The 17647-nt window shown below is 39.5% G+C and overlaps 3 protein-coding genes across 5 annotated transcripts; 1 reads left to right on the top strand and 2 right to left on the bottom strand.

Annotated features, from left to right (window-relative positions):
- Nucleotides 1–97: 97 nt before the first annotated feature.
- LOC117948204 (L-rhamnose-binding lectin SML-like) lies at nt 98–4781 on the bottom strand. Its single transcript, XM_034877739.1, has 9 exons — nt 4769–4781; nt 3452–3484; nt 3315–3374; nt 2783–2916; nt 2258–2280; nt 1451–1566; nt 1123–1261; nt 927–1030; nt 98–185 (listed from the first exon to the last, which is right to left on the bottom strand). The coding sequence occupies exons 1-9, from the start codon at nt 4779–4781 to the stop codon at nt 163–165; spliced, it is 645 nt and encodes a 214-aa protein (XP_034733630.1). The 3' UTR covers nt 98–162.
- A 2539-nt stretch (nt 4782–7320) lies between these two features.
- casp9 (caspase 9, apoptosis-related cysteine peptidase) lies at nt 7321–10660 on the bottom strand. 3 transcript variants are annotated; one of them, XM_034877932.1, is made up of 11 exons: nt 10524–10660; nt 10271–10423; nt 9945–10155; nt 9737–9820; nt 9592–9653; nt 9255–9437; nt 9076–9165; nt 8701–8848; nt 8399–8587; nt 8189–8298; nt 7321–8068 (listed from the first exon to the last, which is right to left on the bottom strand). In XM_034877932.1, the coding sequence occupies exons 2-11, from the start codon at nt 10400–10402 to the stop codon at nt 7964–7966; spliced, it is 1314 nt and encodes a 437-aa protein (XP_034733823.1). In that variant the 5' UTR covers nt 10403–10423; nt 10524–10660; the 3' UTR covers nt 7321–7963. The 3 variants fall into 3 exon arrangements, with proteins under 3 accessions (XP_034733823.1, XP_034733821.1, XP_034733824.1); XM_034877930.1 differs by lacking the exon at nt 10524–10660 and having other exon boundaries at nt 10271–10519; XM_034877933.1 differs by lacking the exon at nt 10524–10660 and having other exon boundaries at nt 7322–8068; nt 9255–9431; nt 10271–10519.
- Nucleotides 10661–10758: 98 nt separating this feature from the next.
- dnajc16 (DnaJ (Hsp40) homolog, subfamily C, member 16) lies at nt 10759–16783 on the top strand. The gene is made up of 15 exons (XM_034877929.1): nt 10759–10981; nt 11398–11579; nt 11653–11719; nt 12167–12482; nt 12592–12776; nt 12926–13030; nt 13127–13285; nt 13400–13530; nt 13699–13882; nt 14122–14301; nt 14401–14477; nt 14652–14732; nt 14933–15022; nt 15119–15289; nt 15435–16783. Exons 2-15 carry the CDS (start codon nt 11407–11409, stop codon nt 15880–15882), a joined length of 2367 nt encoding a protein of 788 aa, XP_034733820.1. The 5' UTR covers nt 10759–10981; nt 11398–11406; the 3' UTR covers nt 15883–16783.
- Nucleotides 16784–17647: the final 864 nt, after the last annotated feature.

Below are 17647 nucleotides of genomic sequence, written 5' to 3'. Positions count from 1 at the left end.
ATTTGCTTGTGCACATTTCTTTAGATTCTTGTTCAATTTTAACTAGCACAAAAGCAAAAAATAATAAAAACCTAATCAAAAACTGACAAGACACATGCTGCTGGTCAAATGTGTTGTAATTTTATTGTCATCTTACTGTAATTTCAGTAGGCTACATTTAGCCTATATTGGAGTGATGGAAGGATCTGCAAAAAAACAGATGAATTATATTTAAGTAGATGGTTGTGCAGAATGTGTTACCGAAAGAGGGTTAAATGAACAGCTTTTTGCACTTTATCAGCACAGCACAATGTTAAACTCAAGAACCCATCTAGACCCAAATACTTGAATTAATATGTTTTAGGATTTTTTTTTTTATTGTTGCTTAGATAGTTGTTTAAGAAGAAAAAAGAAGAATAAGCTATTTCACCATAAACTGTATGGCTCTTTGTAGTCATGTTGTGTCTTTTTGTTCTTGGTTTGTGTCTTTTTTGTGTAGGTTTGCGTCTTTTTTCTTAATATAACGGTTATAATAATCATGTCTTTGTCTAAAATGTTGGAAAAGCCAGGGCAGGTCACAAATAAATAACACTTAAAAAGCTTTAAGACAAAACCTTCTGAAAGAAGTCAAACTACAATCATTAGATTTGAGAAAAGTACTTCATTCAATTTAGGTGCGGTCCAAAACAGCTAGGGTGTTGGACGATACCTAGACCTTACAATAGCAGGTAAAACCCTGAAAAGCCGATTCTTGTGTCTCAATAAACCTTTAGAACATTGTATAACTGAACCCTGTTTTGCATCACTTTGTTCAAGCCAGTAGATGATGCCACTTAAACAGTTGTGATTAGATTGCTTCATAACTGAAGTTTCCCACCCCATACTTTATTCCACATCATGTTTCCCTCTGCACATTTGGACCACAGACTGGCCTTCCAGCTACTTACATCCACATACATAAGCCACCTCCAGGTACTTGAAAGTTATGAGACAGGGGTCTCCAAATACTGAGTTGCTCGCTTTGATAATACAGCTGTTTTTCCCATTGCAGCTGTGGAGGCAGAGTGACATGTTAGTGAGTGTAGGCTTGAATGTACGCTGGAGCCTTCAACTTTAAGCACACGTTGACAAAGACAACTGTACCTTGTACTACTTGAAATTGTGCTTGCAAAACGTGAGCAGTCAGCATTATGGATTTCAGAAGCAGGCCATATGTATGTGCATGTGCTCTGGTCGTGGCGTCCATAATCAGCACAGTAAACAGTTGTAACCTGGCCTTCATCTGGTAAGAAGAAGAGGAAGAATTGGAAGCAAATACAAAAAAAACAACTTTGAGAGGCCGGTGATCATGACCAAAGACAAAGTTTAATTTTAAGATGACTGCTGAAATACAAGAGAGCTCATGTTTGTCATTTTAATCCACCATACACACACACACACACACACACACACAAAGATAACGGGATCTTATCACACTGCAGGTAGGCCAAAGAGTGCTCAGAGGTCACATGGTAAACTGTCAAAATAACAGCAATCACATTAAACATTAGAAGAAGAAGAGGAAGAAGACATACTTTAAAGACACAACGGGGATTTTAATTGAGTTTACACTCACACACACACACACACACACACACACACACACACACACACACACACACACACACAGGCAGGAAATACGCACACACAAACAGGTCCATGCAGTAATGGAGATATTTCAGAGCAAGGTGGCTGCCCATGGACAGGTGCCCTGAGCAGTTGGGAGTCCGGTTGCTCAAGGGCACCCCAGCAATTCCCAGGAGGCAAACTGGCAACTCTCCAGCTACTAGTCGACATTCCATACTAGGTCTGTACCTTCGGGTTGCAAAGTCAAGTCCCCACGAACTGAGCCACCGCAAAAGTCACATAGCTTCTTGTAATCTTCCTCGATTCAGATCACACTACTAAAAACAAAAATGTAGCCCACTGATGACTTAGAGACTCTGTGGAAACACAACACTTCCTATTTAAGTTACCAGCATTCAAAATTTAAAATCTTAAAACATGTAAATCCCTAGTGAAAATGAGTAAAGGACAATATCATTGGAAACCCTTTTTCCATCTAACACTCCACACCTTTTTTTAAATTACTCGAGCAAAGAATGTCCCATCAATAAAGCAAGTAAAAACCTAAGCAAATTAGGCTTTTTGCTGTTTTGCTATAACGTACTGCAGACATGTGACTGACTTGCTGGGAGGCAGGTGTACTTGGTCTGTAGATATTTAACAGTGCCATTGCCACGCTTTTTTTCCATCACACCAGCATGGAGAACACAAAGAGCATGATTCAAGCAGAATCGAAACGAAACACAGCGCTGTGACTTGGGCCAATGTGAGGTGCAAGGCAGTTTTAGCAACAAGGCAATTCACAGTGCTTCACATAAAACGTTATGGAGCAGTTAGAAAAGAACAGAGTTGCAGCACACCTGCATTTCAAGACACTAAGAGACTATTTCCTTCCTCATTCTCGAAGGAAGTAGTCACTGTAGGACGCGTAAGGAAGCTGAAGAATACACTCAATTCTAAAGCACAGATAATCTGGTGTATTTCTTCTTGTTCAGCACTGAACATGGAAGTATTTAATGGCACTGCAGATGCTTGTAATATTCATTCATTCGTAATACACACGTTCATACTATCGTTCTTGTTGTCTGTTTGTATGTTTTTGTTTAGTTTTTCAACAGAATCTCAGCAGCTGAATTTAGAATACATGTAATTATAAAAAAGAAGTAAATTATTATTCTGTGACTGTACATGCAATACCTTTCTTGAGGATGTCCACTGTTCCTCTTGTCGAGCACTCTGTATTGGAAAGCTGTTCCTGAGGTCTTCCGTCACCGCAGGTCACACTGTCTGCACGTCCATACAGTGCTTCCTGCACACCGATCACTCCGCCAGCTGTGATACAGCAAAGAGGGAGAAATTAGAAAATTAGTAAAATTAATACAACTGTTTTTGTCTACTTGCAGCGATCACTTAATCCCTTTTTTTAACTATCTTTTTTTTGAGAACAAGTTACAGAAAGTTCTATACAAGGACAGTAACACTTAATCACTTTTGATTATGATGCCTAACTACTAATCAACTCATTCTGTTCATCCCGTGACATACATACCAAAAATATTTTCTTCATAATGCAGAAAAGATTCAGCACATAGACGTTTTTAATACCTCAGATTAGTCAAAATGAAAACAATAAAACAAAACAAAGATGTAATGATTAAACCAGCACATTAGTGCTGCCAAAATATGCACTGTTGTGGCTGTGTACATAAACGTACTGGCATACCACATACCACAGCTCAGGCAATGGACAGTGTTGACTTCACAGGTGGTAACTGTCTCTGTGGCAACACCTAAAATCATGTGGCAGTATTAGTTTAACACAAAGGCGTTTACGTAAAAATGTATTCAAGCATCCAGAGATATTTACCTGGACTTAGTGGCACACAGGTTGCTGCCAGCACTGAAAAAAAGAAAAATTAAAGGGGCTCGGCACATTTATGTACATTGTCTTAATGAGTCAGCCTAAACTAATTTATCACAAGACTTTTGTTATTATAGTCATCAGCATACTCAAAGAGTGTGTTGCTGAGGCTCAGCATGGTTATGCGGGAACCAGTGAGAATAATGGTGGATATAGAAACTCTCAGTATTTATTCAGTTGGATCTAGGGCAGTCTAAGTCTGTTGTGAAAAACAAACCTGAAGCTGAATCCAGTGGCTCCGGTTCAGCTGGCTGAAGTTTCCAAAATGAGAATACCATGACAATACCATGAGGGAGGGCAGACATCCAGTCAAGAGGCCCGAGCATACAGACATGCCAACAGGGAAACTGAGGGAGACTGGGAGCTGATGAGAAGTGCAGCAGTTTAAAATGTTGACTATTCCTACTCTTAGCTGTGGCAAAATAAGAAATAAAACCATTTGGAACAACGTGACTGCAACTAAATACATTGACTAATTTATTGTAACGATTGACACTGAAGAATGATCTGTAGTTTGCATCTTGTGTCAACTTTGTGATTAGGTTTATATTAGGGGAATAACCGCGATTTACTTAGATGTAGGACCTATTCCTAGCATAGGCCTATGTGTACGGAAGCATGTGACATTTACCATAAAATTTCCTTTTTACGAGATCCTGATCTCATAATTTTAAGGAAAGATCTTGTAATTTTAAGAAAAGATCTTGTGAGATCATTTTAAACATCCGGAAGGATCTGAACTGTTGGCCCACCACCGAGAGCTAACATTAAATTCAGCTGGGTTAAGTTAGCGTAATACTTCTATTCTAACTTTATAGAGAGTAGTGGTTAATGGACATACATGTTCGACTGATCCTACAGCAAAGTCCTGAGGTGCCTGTGCAAATTCGACAAACTGATAACAATCCCATCCATAGTATTTAAAGACATTAAATAAATGTCTCAAACCCAAATCAAAATGAAAACGGATTAAACGAGTGAGACGTACTGTAATAAATCAACTGTGATACCTAGTGGGACCAGCAAATGGTGTCTTGGTATATGACCAAGATGTGTGTTTTGTTAAAGAAGACTCGCTTCAAGCTAGGTTTTGGTGATGATGTTGGTTCGTACCATAGGCCGTTAATATTAAATATACAGTCTGTGGACCGTACATTAAAGTTTGAGCGCAAGCTCATAGATTAAAAGCCATGTCTCATCTTTAAGACACAAACAACGTAGGCTCAATTACTTTCATGGCATCAGCTAGCCTAAAAGCCTCACCCCAGAGAGCCATTACCAGTTTCTTTCCTCAAAATTGCATTATCCTGATCTCGTAATTACGAGTTTTATGGTGAATGTAATACACTTGCGTACATGTGGCCTAGTTGTTTTTTCTTTGTTTTGATTGAGGGTGTGTGAATGGTGGATGGTTGAATTGTATTGTCACTGTGAATGTTGTGCAGTTCACACAGGAAATTTTCAGGTTTAGTCTAAATAATAAAAGGCATAAGGTTTATGGCTTACTGTCCTGCTGTCATGAGTTACTGGGAATTAAAACAGAGGCATATTGCAGATAAATAGGACCATTCAATATCCAAATCTGTTTTTTCATCATTTCTAATAAAATACTATGATCTATTCTACTGTACGCTATACGTGTATATTATTATATTAGCATCAGTGCTTAAAACTACAAGACATGACCTAGTATTTTTCTGTCTATATATATTGCCTTTTTATGGAGTATATCATCATTTATACTTGGTTTTAGACATGTGATTCAGAAGTACTTAAATATCCTGAGGAGGCTGGCCAGCATTCCAAAAAAATTGTCTGTCTTATATTTTAAAGCTAAACTGTAATACAGAATAAAATAAAGCACATTCAAGATCTGAATTAATATTAACCAATTATGATGAGCCTGAACGTAGTAGAAAAAATGTGCAGAGAAATAGAAATGTGTAGGACTTGTTTTGAAAAACGTGAGGCTAGTGGGATTTGGAAAAGCAACTTCAGGAAAACAAAAATGTTTTTTTTCATGATGGCAAAATTATTATCCAAAATGGGGAGATAATGTTCCAGTCAACAATGTTCTGTTGGCACCTAGATGTCAGGGAGAAAGACGTGAGAAACTGGGATTTAATGGTTATTCAAATAAAGATCTAGGTAGGGCCCGACAGATTCATGGCCTAAATAAAAACCAATACGGAATTTTTACTGTGTGTGTGTGTGTGTGACCGTTGCACAATGTGGTCCTAGAGACACCTGTTGTAGCAGGAAATACCACAGAGGCAGTTTTGAGTACTTTGCCAGATGTTAATATGTCATCAGAAGATGATCTCTAATCATAGTTAGGAAACAAACAAAACCACAATTAATTTGTATGGCCTTAAGTAATCAGAAGGATGCCACTAGGGTCAGGGGCATAACATGGAGGGGCCCCTTCCCCTACTTTCAACCCTCCAGGATCACAGTGTGCCATGAATACACGCAAACACAATTTGACAAGGTGAAAACAATACCAGCATCGCTGTCTCGGCTTGTAAACATATGTTTAAAAATACAGATTAAATGGGACCATTTCTAATTTTTTACAGACCCCTGGTGGCAGTTGGTAGAAGTAACAGACTCAGAGAAAGTACCTGTGAGCTCTCAAGTCTTCTGTGAGTCTAGTCAGATGACTCACTCAGTCACTGGCCAACTTTATGCATTTAAGGGAGTGTAGCACAGTGTGTGTTGCCAGCTGGAGCTGCACTAAATATCTGTAGAAAACAGATGTATAAATAAGCAGCAGATCAGCCAAATAATATGAGATTTTTCAGCTTCAACGGGGATCTTGGAGTGAAACGTGGTTATGGGGGGAAAAAGTACACTCTTATTGCAAAGACGTTATTAGATATTATTTTGTTAAGTTCAGTTTTGTTATTGCTGTTGTACGATCAATTATAATCAAGAAATCAGACAAATGTAATAATAGTAATAATAGTAATAATAATAATAATAATAAAGCTGAGATAGGCACATTAGGATATACATAAATGTATAAAACTCACTTGTGCCAGCGACATAGTCATGATTAAGGTACTGCAATATGGATAGGGTCTTCAACTTTACTAAGTGGGCTGTGCAAAGACAATGTAAGTAATAATAAATTATATAAATCAGATGGAAATATAATCTTCTGATAGATGTGTGGGGAACAAGGAAATTGGGAGTACCCTCAATCTACATACAATGAACTGGCTAGGTCACAAAGACATAGGCCCAATTAAGAAAAGAAAAATGACAAAATGGGGAGTAAGGGTTGAACTAAAAATATAATTGGTTCAAAGCCATGTCTAGATCTAAGAAACATCATGTATGTGTGTCGAAATGTGTTCAACTGACACCGCTCAAAATGCTGTATAAAAAGATAGTCATATGAAATTTACTTTCAGTAGTCTATACTCAGATGACGTCAGTTGATCCCTGCCTCACAGTCTGACAGTAAGCGAGTTAATACTTTACTTTCAGTTTCAAAAGTTTTCAGTTCATTAACAACCAATTGGGCACAGTATCATGGTATTTTCACGGTTATACTGTATCAATACACGAACGCCGCATATTGCTCTTTTATTACATAAATTGGAGATTAGAATCTAACTCTTTGGTACTAGAAAAAAAATTGAATTGGGTTTTTTCTCAATCCCATGTTGCAGCAATAACATTTTTGGCGAGATGAACGTACAGAGAAATGTATCTTTTTATCTATTGGAGACATATTTGAAGTTGGAAAAAAAGTTATAAATTGGAACAAATAGTAATATGTTTAAAATTGCAATAATATTGTATTATGATAATATCATATCGTAGGGCCTCTGGTGATTCCCACCCCTATTTCATAAATAGGCCCTTAAGGTTTAAGGAAATAAGTTAAAGTGAGCCAGCATACCAAGAAAACCAACATAATCCTCAAAGAAATGAGAGGACACATTTAACTCTCATATGTGGCTCATATCTAGTCAATGAAATATTCCCATGTCTCAAACCCCATTTTCAGCAAATAACTCTACACAAATTCCATTTAAAAAAATCTGTATATTAAAGACACTTGGAATAAGATGCAAAAGGAACTGGTAAAAATCCGTTTGTAGAAATTTCTCTTACATTTCCTGTGTAGATAAGACAGAAAGATAAGATAAAAAACCTAACCTAAACCACATTTTCACAGTACAGAACTGTTTTTTCCCCAAGATGGCACCTATACCCAAAAGTTTCCAACAATTAAAAACACAGCACCACCTGATAATCAATACAAATGTACAGTAAGACATGATTGTATCTGTAAAAGTACAATTTAGCAAATTCATACACTTTGCAACTCTGCTTAGGCGTAATCTCAAGAAATTACAGTCATGAAATAGACACAATTAGGACAGAGAACAATAGTACATTCTCTTAAAGTGAAACTGAGAAGTGTAAAGCTGAAATTTGTCGCTATGCTTGTGTTTGAAAGTGGAGAAGTTTGCGGAGGAAATTAAAGGAACCAGGCATTTGCTTGTAGAGCCCTTTTGCAGAGTTTCGGGAGACTTCATTTTGGACCTGGAAATAAGCACAATCAAAAAGTCATGTGTGTTTACGTTTGATTTGGAAAGCTCTAAATTGTGAAGGATATTTAATAGAGCCCTAGCCAATTCTGCTGGTATATCAAGAGAAGCTCACCATCATCAATATTGTGACCAAGTCATGGTTTGCAGCGTTTTCATCAAGAATACGGTCTAGTATCTCGACGTACCAGGAGCCTGACTGGGTGTCTCTCCAAGAAACATAACCTGTGTTGGTCACATTAGGCATTAGGAAGACATACATAGCACATAGTCAAGTTCATCTCCATATAAACACAGATGCATGAACACACACACACACACACACCAGGAAAAGTAGAGTAGGACACCAGAATGTCACTCGGGGTGGGCAGCGTGGCTCTGGCGTCTGGTTCATCGGATGTGCTCAGAGAGTCGCTGCTGGATGACATGGGAATGGCATCCGTCTGATCATCTGCTCCACCAATGGATGGTTCAACCTCGTCGGGGGACACCTCAAAGCCTGTGTCTTTTTGACCTCAAGGATAAAAACAAATGTTTCCCTATGAGGCCACTTTAATTCACGGATTATGGATTTTACACATGCTTCTTCACTTTGAGTCATTCAACAGTACACTCAGTGTTAGCTACCTCCTCCGCAGGCCTGGATGAAGAAAAGTTTGGGCTTGCCCTGTAAAGATGGACAACACTGGCCATTGAGGTAGTTTGTGATGTGCTGAACTGGGACATGCAGTCCGTCCACACCATACACGGCACCAGGGAACCGGTTGTGATTCACCTATAAACATAAATAATGTTTATAGTAGTTTATAGTAGTTTTTAGTATTATAACAACGGAGACCCCGGACTGTAGAGCAACTTGAGTCGTACATGAAAAAAGAATGGGGTTAGAATTCCACCTACAAAGCTTCAATATCATCATGCAACAACATCAACTTTGAAACATTGACTGGATCTGAACTTGAGCAGGTCTGAGAGAAACGTGACAAACAGGACATGACTTACCTCAGCCCCATGGGAAAGAATGATAACCACACAGCAGTCATATTGTGAATGGTCTTTCTTAGATAAAGCTGACAATCCCTGTTTGATTTGCTGAAATGCAGAAACGGCTGTAAGCTTTACGACCATGATTGCAACGTTTTACATGTGGTGTAAGGTGCTGCAGAAGAAATGACTCTTACTCTTTGTTTCAGGTTTGTCTTCACTTCCACAATAAAGTTGAGTGCCTTGAATCTTCTCTCCAGCTTGTCACAGTCCATGTTGGACCCGTTGCGATTGTTTAGGTCGCTCTTAGGTTCAAACTCTACGTTGTTTATAATGAGGCAATGTCCACATGGGCTGGCATCCATTTTATAACTCTGACACACACACACACACACACACACACACGCGTGCCCAAACACACACACACAAAGCAGAGAAAGAGGCATGATGTAAATATATAATCTGAGCCTGCTTCTACAACATCTTTTGTCATTCTGTTGGTTGTAAGGTTTATGATCAATAAATGATGCTTACCTGAATACTATCCCGTCGAGTTCTGCCTTGTGGCCTTGGTCTTAAGTACTCCCTTTCAGGTGCTGTAACATAAGCATCAATGTGTGTTGAGCATTAAGAAACTTCCCAGACTGTTACCAGCATGTACATTTATCACATATCTTACATGGACTGGGAGTAGTACTGGATATCTGTATTGGGTAGACAGGAACATCATCTTTTCTCTGCTTATCAATATCCATTGGAGGGGCTATAAACAAAGACCACAAATATGAGCCATCAAAGTATTATACTATTTGAACCAGAGTTACAAATTCTTGTAAGAATGTGCCTACAACGAGTTATACTAGTTAATCATCAAATGACACACTTACAAATTGGGAGAGGCTGGACAACAGGGCGGACAACCTGAGTGGGTGTTACAGGCTGTATCTGAACTGTTGGAGCTCCATTCTGAAGAAGCTCTGCCAAGCGGTGCTGACCTGTCTCCTGAAGGCATTCCAGAAATAATGGAAAGGCCCGACTACCACGGGTCTCCAAGTCCCGGACTAACTGTCTGGCCTGGTCCCGTCTGGTCCCAGAGCTCTGAGAGACACAGTTACAGGTGTTTACCAATAACATTACCTTGCACCTATGCACAAATGCAATAATCAACCTAAAAACTTGATGCAGTAATATAACGTTACACACGCTGTCTTACCTTTATCTCATCGATCATGTCGTGGGTAAAAACTCCCTTTTCAAGAAGTCCATCATAGAGGTACGATGGGTCCAAATCTCTCACGAGATTGATCCTATTGCGCTGAAGAATCTTCTTGTGGCTTTCCTCCATTATCCATTCACCAATAACGAGCTACGTGAAGACAGGGAGACAGAGAAGTATCATAAAAGCTCACAGAAACATCCGGTAATCTAAAAGGCGCACAATAATCTCATTCGTGAGAGGGAATTACCTTGTTCCTTAACTAGAAGTGTTTCATTTCTCTTGCATTAGACATTTCCTTGTTGACATCACCATTGTATGTGATTGGTCCACTGAGAGAATACGAAAGAAAAAAACGGGGTAGGTTTGATTATATTTACCGCGTGCCGCTGCCACCCGGACTGTTTACCACAATACATTCACACTCAAAATGGCGTCACGACTAGTGATAAACCAAACATACACAAACGAAGCATAGGATGTCACTAAATACTCAATCTCCCAAGATGAATTTCGATGCTGAGCGCCTCCCCCTTCCACTCCTGGCTGCTTCGCAGCAGCAGGTTGTGAGCTCTACAACACTCCCACTGGGATGCTGCTGAACACACCCTGTGCTATTTTATGCAGTCTATGGTGTTAACAAGCAGCTGAAGAACATTAAAGCCTTCAAATATGTGGCGTAGTACCGGTTAACTGCATCTGCTTGAGGTAAATAGAGCTGTTGCGTTGAGATAGCTAGCTAGCCTATGTGTCAACGCAACTATCCAATGGGAAAAAAACGTTTAATCCTCGAAGAATAACGTTTATATCACAGCCCAGTGACATGTCAGCAGGAGTATTATTTTAATGCCTGTTGCTTCATTAGGTAGCTAGCCGACATGTATTAAACAGCTTGTCTATCTTATGTAGTTAGCATGTTATAATGCCATTTTCATTTAGCTAACGTTACCCGGTTGTTTTCTTCATATTTCATCATTCACGTTACTAACGTAACGCTAACGTCAGTATGGAGGAAAAGCTGTTTCAGATTTGCAAGTCAGTTAAAAGCTGTGTCCCGATTTCAGGTCCTCAGAAGGAATCCACCTCCTAATTGTGACGGTGATACTTCTTTTGATGTGTTAAAGGTTCGTGTGATGGCAGGGTCAAAGATGTCCGTGCCACTGGCGGTAGTGTTGGTGCTCTCAGTGCTGCTGACAGGGGCAACTCATGCTGGGCCTGAGATGGATCCGTACAAAATCTTAGGAGTAACCAGGAGCGCCAGCCAGGCTGAGATAAAGAAGGTCTATAAGCGTCTTGCAAAAGAATGGTAAATATTTTCAAAGAACACTGACCTGCTTTAATGAACCTCATTCTTAACTAATACACATCTTCTTCTCAAGGCATCCTGACAAAAACAAAAATCCAGGTGCTGAGGACATGTTTATCAAGATTACCAAATCTTATGAGGTTAGTCATTTTTCTAAATAGAAGTTATCAATGCATTGTGCAGCTGGTGCATATAATGTAGTATGTTTTGAAACTGCAAAGATTAATTGATTAATCGATTAGTTTTATACTATTTAATGAATTGCCTACTATTTTCATAATGATTAATCGGTTTGGGTAGTTTTTTATGAAAACAAGTAAAAAATTATCTAATTCCCAGCTTCTTAAATGTGAATATTTTCAAGTTTCTTCACTCTTCTAAGAAAGCTAATTAATTGAGTTAATAAACATTTTTCACAATTTTCTAACGGACAACAAATCGATTAATTGAGAAAATAATCAACAGATTTTTCAACAGTGAAAATAATCTTTGCAGCCTTATTATGTGTATTTAAGCTGTGATAAAAAAGCCTGTTACACCTGCATATTATGTCTGCCACATTGATATTTGTTCTATCCAATATCTAGATCCTTTCCAGTGAAGACAAACGTGCCAATTATGACCGTTACGGGCAGACTGATGACACCCAGCCATACGGCTACGGTCAGCGCCAGGACACCTTTAACTTTGATGAGTCCTTCTACAACTTTCCCTTCAACAGCAAGACTCAAAGGGACTTTGCTGACAGCAAGTACACGTTGCACTTTAAGCAGTATGTTAATGACGTGGTGCCTGACAGCTCCAAGAGGCCATACCTGATAAAGATCACCTCTGACTGGTGCTTCAGCTGCATCCACATCGAGCCTGTATGGAAGGAGGTGGTGGAGGAGATGGAGACTCTAGGTTTGGCATTAACCTATAAATAATCCAGAATTATTCAGTAGCTGCTGTCTGTGAAATTGCATACGGCGAGTTGAAAAGGTTGATGTGTGTGGACATCCTGTCTTTGCAGGTGTCGGGATAGGTGTGGTGGATGTCGGCAATGAGAGACGTTTAGCAAATCACCTCGGTGCTCATCGCACCCCATCAATACTGGGAGTCCTAAATGGCAAAGTGACGTTTTTCCATTACGCTGTAGCAAAGGAGCACCTGAGACAGTTTGTAGAAGACCTTCTTCCTCAAAGACTTGTGGAATGGGTAAGTGATTAAATCTGTGTGGAGTATATTACAGGGTGGACAACTAAAATATTGCTTTATATGTAAATTGCCGGTGAACAGATTGCTTATAGATACACGGTAGATATATTTAAAATGAATTAATCCTTGTGCATTTTCTATACTTAAAGGTCACCGACAAGAATGACGTGCACTTCTTGAACAGCTGGCATGAGCTCAACAAGCCACACGTGCTTCTGTTTGACCAAGTGCCTGTAGTTCCTCTGCTTTATAAAGTAGGCTCTTGTCTTGCAGGTTTTTTTTATGTGAAATGTATAGTAATGACATCACTGACACAAACATGCCAATCATTTATCTCTGCATCTCCATAGCTGGCAGCTTTTGCGTATAAGGACTACTTGCAGTTTGGCTATGTGGACCAGGGCCTTTCAGAGACAGCTAATCTGCAGAAACAGTTCAATATTAACACTTACGCTCCAACTATGTTGATCTTCAAAGAGAGCATTGACAAGCCGGCTGACATTATACAGGTAAATCACAGCAGTAGGGAGCTATTACTCACTGTTATCTCATACATTGAACTACTTGTCCACTGAAATGTCACCTCACACTTTTTTTTCTCTATACTGTTACGTTTGTTCTAGGCTAAAGGAATGAAAAAGCAAATTATTGATGAGTTCATGTCAAACAACAAATTCCTCCTTGTGCCACGGCTGGTCAACCAGAAGCTCTTTGATGAGCTCTGTCCTGTCAAACAGTTCCATAGACGCAGAAAGTAAGAGAACATAACATATTTCTTTTTTTAACATCTGTAAGTAAGTCAGAGGCAATTAAAATATGAAACCAAACTGAATTCATGTTTTTTTATAAATTCTACATTTGATGTATTTTAAGGCATGTAGTTTGCATTTTTAAGTTATTGTTTTGTCTTTCCTCCCCTCAGATACTGTGTCCTGCTGATGACAGGTGACGACGAGTCCTTTTCTCTTGGGAACCAGGCGTTCCTTTCATTTGCCTCCACCAATACCAAGGAAGTTGTGAGATTTGCTTATGTGTACCAACGGCTGCAGCAACCTCTTTGTGACACTCTCATGCAGAACAAGGACAGTGGACCGCCACCAGCACAGGTACACTTACATACATGTCAAACACTACAACTGTCAGTTCCCCCGTCAAGCTACAGCAAAGATGGGGATTTGAGAATTGGTATTGCCTTAGGATATGGAATGTATGAAACTACCTTAGCATATTTGTTTTAATAATCAGTGGAGTAATGTATTGGTGCAAGGACTTGAGAATGTTTTTCCTCATAAGTAGTGTGTTATTCAAGATTTACAGTAGCGGACTGAGTGCTGTTTTTACTTAGGTGGTGATCCTGGAGAGGCGTAACGCTGCAGGGAAGGCCTTGTTCAAGCCAGTGACCACCTGGAATGGCAGTGAGGAAGACAAGCAGTGTCTTCTGGAGGAGCTGGATCGACTTCAGAAAGACCCGTCCATCCTCGTCCACGACGCCATGCTGCCCGAACTTAACAACGAGTTTGCCTCTGTAAGTTCTCAAATAGTGGGTTTGAACAGTGCTCATCAGTGTTAAACCTCAATCACCAGACCTGTTACTAGTATGAGATGTAATCATCTCACCCTATAGATGTTTGTAATCCGATGGATCTACGCATCTTACAATTACCTCTCTGAAGTCATCGATGATATTCTGCATAACAACTGGTAGGTAGAAGTCTTTAGTTTCATTTCAGAGTCACTTAAGCCATTTCATGTATACGTACAAATTGAATGATTGAATGTTTCTGAAGTTTTAGGTTACACTACAATAATAGGTAACTATAAATACTGTAAATACAGTGTGTCTACTTGCACTAAGACATCTGCGATGATTTGCAGGCGTGAGATGATGCCTCTCCTGTCTCTCATCTTCTCTGCCTTGTTCATCTTGTTTGGAACTGTGGTCATCCAGGCCTTCAGGTCGGTTGCTTAACCCGTACATCTTAGAGCATCAAAACTGTAACTATAGCACCATCAGGCCATCCTGGGATTAGTGTAAAGCAGAGGATAGAGAAAGCTAAGGTCAAGCCAAAGAACACAAAGTAATACTGCCATTCATTTTTAATCTTCTGCGTGTGCGTATCCCCTTTAGGGAAAACCTTTTTTCCGTGTGTTTTCAGTGACTCGAGTGAAGACAAGCCGACTAAACCAAAGGCAAAAGATGGAACAAAAGCAGAGAACGGGTCACCCGGGAACAGTAGTGCTTCAAGGCCAGAATACCTTTTTTATTTTTTATATTAATGCTTCATCAAGTGCAGGATTCATCATCATGTTGTGAAACGTTTTATTTCTGCTGTTGATTTTAGTCGGCCTCCCAAGAAGAATTTTGTGGAGGTGACGGAGCTGACAGATATCACTTACATGAGCAACCTGGTGAAGCTGAGGCCGGGACACATTAACATAGTGCTGGTGCTCACCGACGCCTCCAAGAACATCCTCCTTAGCAAGTTTGCCAAAGAGGTGTACTCCTTCACTGGGTAAGCTAAACATTTACTTTTCCTCGTGTGTGGCAAATTCCATTCCAAAGTCGATTATGTTTGGTTTTTAAAACATTCTCGTTTCGTATAAAGCGAACCTGTTTATAGACACTTCATCGCATTCATTCTTTCAACACTTTCCTAGGAGCATGACGCTGCATTTCTCCTTCCTGAATATTGACAAGCACGGCGAGTGGATGAACACACTGCTGGAATATGGCCAGGACGCCATGCAGATCGTTGCGGACGAAGGTGATGCGGGAAACCAAGAGATGGACTACACCGGCTACGTGCTGGCTCTTAACGGCTACAAAAAGTACCTTTGTCTGTTTAAGCCCGTCTACACCGGGGAAGACCTTGACAGCAAGTCATCTGAGGATGAAGGTGGCACTTCAGGGGGGCGGTCGAGGTCCAGTTCCCGTGAGGACCACCCGCCGCGCAGGTCCAACCGTTCCCGCAGCTTATCCACCCTGCAGATCCACCACAAACTGGACCGTCTAGGGTTGTGGATGGAAAGGCTCATGGAAGGCACTTTGCCTCGTTACTACATTCCTACGTGGCCAGGACTTGACAAAATCACCCCCAGTAAATAGATTGAGGCGTGTTCTGCTGAAGTTAGGCTAGATATCTTTTTTTCTTTTTTTTTTTACTTGAGATTATAATTACAGAATTTAGATGCACAGAAGTTGGGTCAATATAACAAACTTGGCTTTAGTGCAACTACAGTGGGACAGGTCCATTAGTGCACCCCTTTACACTCATTGCATGCTGTTGTCAAATATTGTTAGTCATAATTTAATCAGGCTAATGCTGCTGCTGCTACAGCCTTGTTAACAGAAAGCAAATCACTGTGGCCACCTGGTCTTCAGTATGAATACTGTGAATGGAGATGCATGTCTTTTAACACTAAAATGTCTTGCGTTGTTATGAATCTCAGCCCATTGTCTTTCAGCGATGGGTGACCTCCTGAATGCTGACTTGCTTGTGCAGTGTAGCACACTGCTGTAATGACAAAGCCTTGGTCTATTTAATAACAGCTAGCCAGTAGCTTTATGTAGCAATATCATTTTCTGAATGTTTCCCAAACTGCCCCGATTGACTGAAACAATATCATTTCGTCACCTTGAATTATGTAGACATGAAAGTGAATTCAAACTTCCTGCGTGCTCGCTTGGTTTATCAATTTGTTTTGTAAACATTGAGTGTAAAAAATCTCATGGATATAATTTTGTGGGTACATTGTGGTGTAAATATTGTACATAATCATGTTATCTATAGGATCTGTATTTTAAAGAGTATGTATCTTGAAAAGATAAGGTGAATGTTTTACATGGATGTATCAAAATATGTTATGTATTTATTTTCTAGTTTTCATTAAGATTTTCTTTTATAAAGTTATTGTAAAAGATGTCTGCTAATGTCAGATGTTTCAGTTGGTCTACAGATGTGCATTATCCTCTTGGTGGTTGTAATAAAATGCTTTATGTTTATTAATTACGTTGTTTGTATTAATGATGTTATGCCTTTCTTACAAGCTTATGGTTTTCATCATTTGACAAGAAATAACGCCAAGCCATGCACCTTTGGTGTTAATGGGTGGACATCACATCCAGCAGGGTTTAGATCATGGAAGCCCTTAATAATCAGTTCCCTAAATCTAACTAAAATAAGAAAATTATTATTATTTAGATAAGAGTTGTTAATCAAGACAAATGAGTGACCAAAATGTCTCTTTTCCACGAAGCCCTGTCATCTCCAAATAACCATTTCCTTGTATCTAATAATACATTTCCAAAATGTCATTTTATCATAATTGAGACTAGTAAAGGGTGTGTTTCTCATGGTGTTTCATGTTCTACCTCATACTTACTGGACATTTCAGATCCTGGATAGTCTCTAATTCCCATTCCCACGCTTATTTCTACATCAAAGAACACAGCGGCTACTTTTTCTTTGTTAACTTCCTATATTATCCTCTGTACATAACACTGGATCTGAAGTACCCCTTCCTTTCCTGAATCCACCTTGTCACCCTACATTATCCTGTTTCTCTGAATAACGCTATACATAGTGTTTCATTTACCAATCGTTCAATTTTCCTTAACACAAGAATTAACCATTAATTTAGCTTTTTCTGTATTTATTAATGCCCTTTCCTTTTCATTTGTTTTCAGAGGATAACCGCTCTTTGTCTCTCTCTCTCTCATTCCCCTTTCGTCTTTCTAATCATCCCAATTGTCACAAATTTGAAGCCCTAACCTCTGCTGTTGCATTAATCCTCCCTGCTTTAAAGCTCATCTTACTGGATTTTGATGTGGACATTTGCCATGGCTTTTCTTATCTGCTAGTCTGAACAAC

Source organism: Etheostoma cragini, chromosome 7 (assembly GCF_013103735.1).
Source record: "Etheostoma cragini isolate CJK2018 chromosome 7, CSU_Ecrag_1.0, whole genome shotgun sequence".
NCBI lineage: Eukaryota > Metazoa > Chordata > Actinopteri > Perciformes > Percidae > Etheostoma > Etheostoma cragini.
This window is presented reverse-complemented; position numbering and strand designations above follow the sequence as displayed.

Coding starts and splice junctions, on each gene's coding strand:
- dnajc16 (XM_034877929.1), top strand. CDS start 11,407: ATGGCAGGGTCAAAGATGTCCGTGCCACTGGCGGTAGTGTTGGTGCTC. Junction 12,777..12,925: donor CTCAAAGACTTGTGGAATGG/GTAAGTGATTAA, acceptor CTATACTTAAAG/GTCACCGACAAGAATGACGT. Junction 13,031..13,126: donor TAGTTCCTCTGCTTTATAAA/GTAGGCTCTTGT, acceptor GCATCTCCATAG/CTGGCAGCTTTTGCGTATAA.
- casp9 (XM_034877932.1), bottom strand. CDS start 10,402: ATGGAGGAAAGCCACAAGAAGATTCTTCAGCGCAATAGGATCAATCTC. Junction 8,849..9,075: donor TTCTTTCCCATGGGGCTGAG/GTAAGTCATGTC, acceptor TTATGTTTATAG/GTGAATCACAACCGGTTCCC. Junction 8,069..8,188: donor TGGTCACAATATTGATGATG/GTGAGCTTCTCT, acceptor GCTTATTTCCAG/GTCCAAAATGAAGTCTCCCG.
- LOC117948204 (XM_034877739.1), bottom strand. Junction 2,281..2,782: donor CAGTGGACATCCTCAAGAAA/GGTATTGCATGT, acceptor TGTTCTCCATGC/TGGTGTGATGGAAAAAAAGC. Junction 186..926: donor GGTGGCTTATGTATGTGGAT/GTAAGTAGCTGG, acceptor GTTTTTTTGCAG/ATCCTTCCATCACTCCAATA.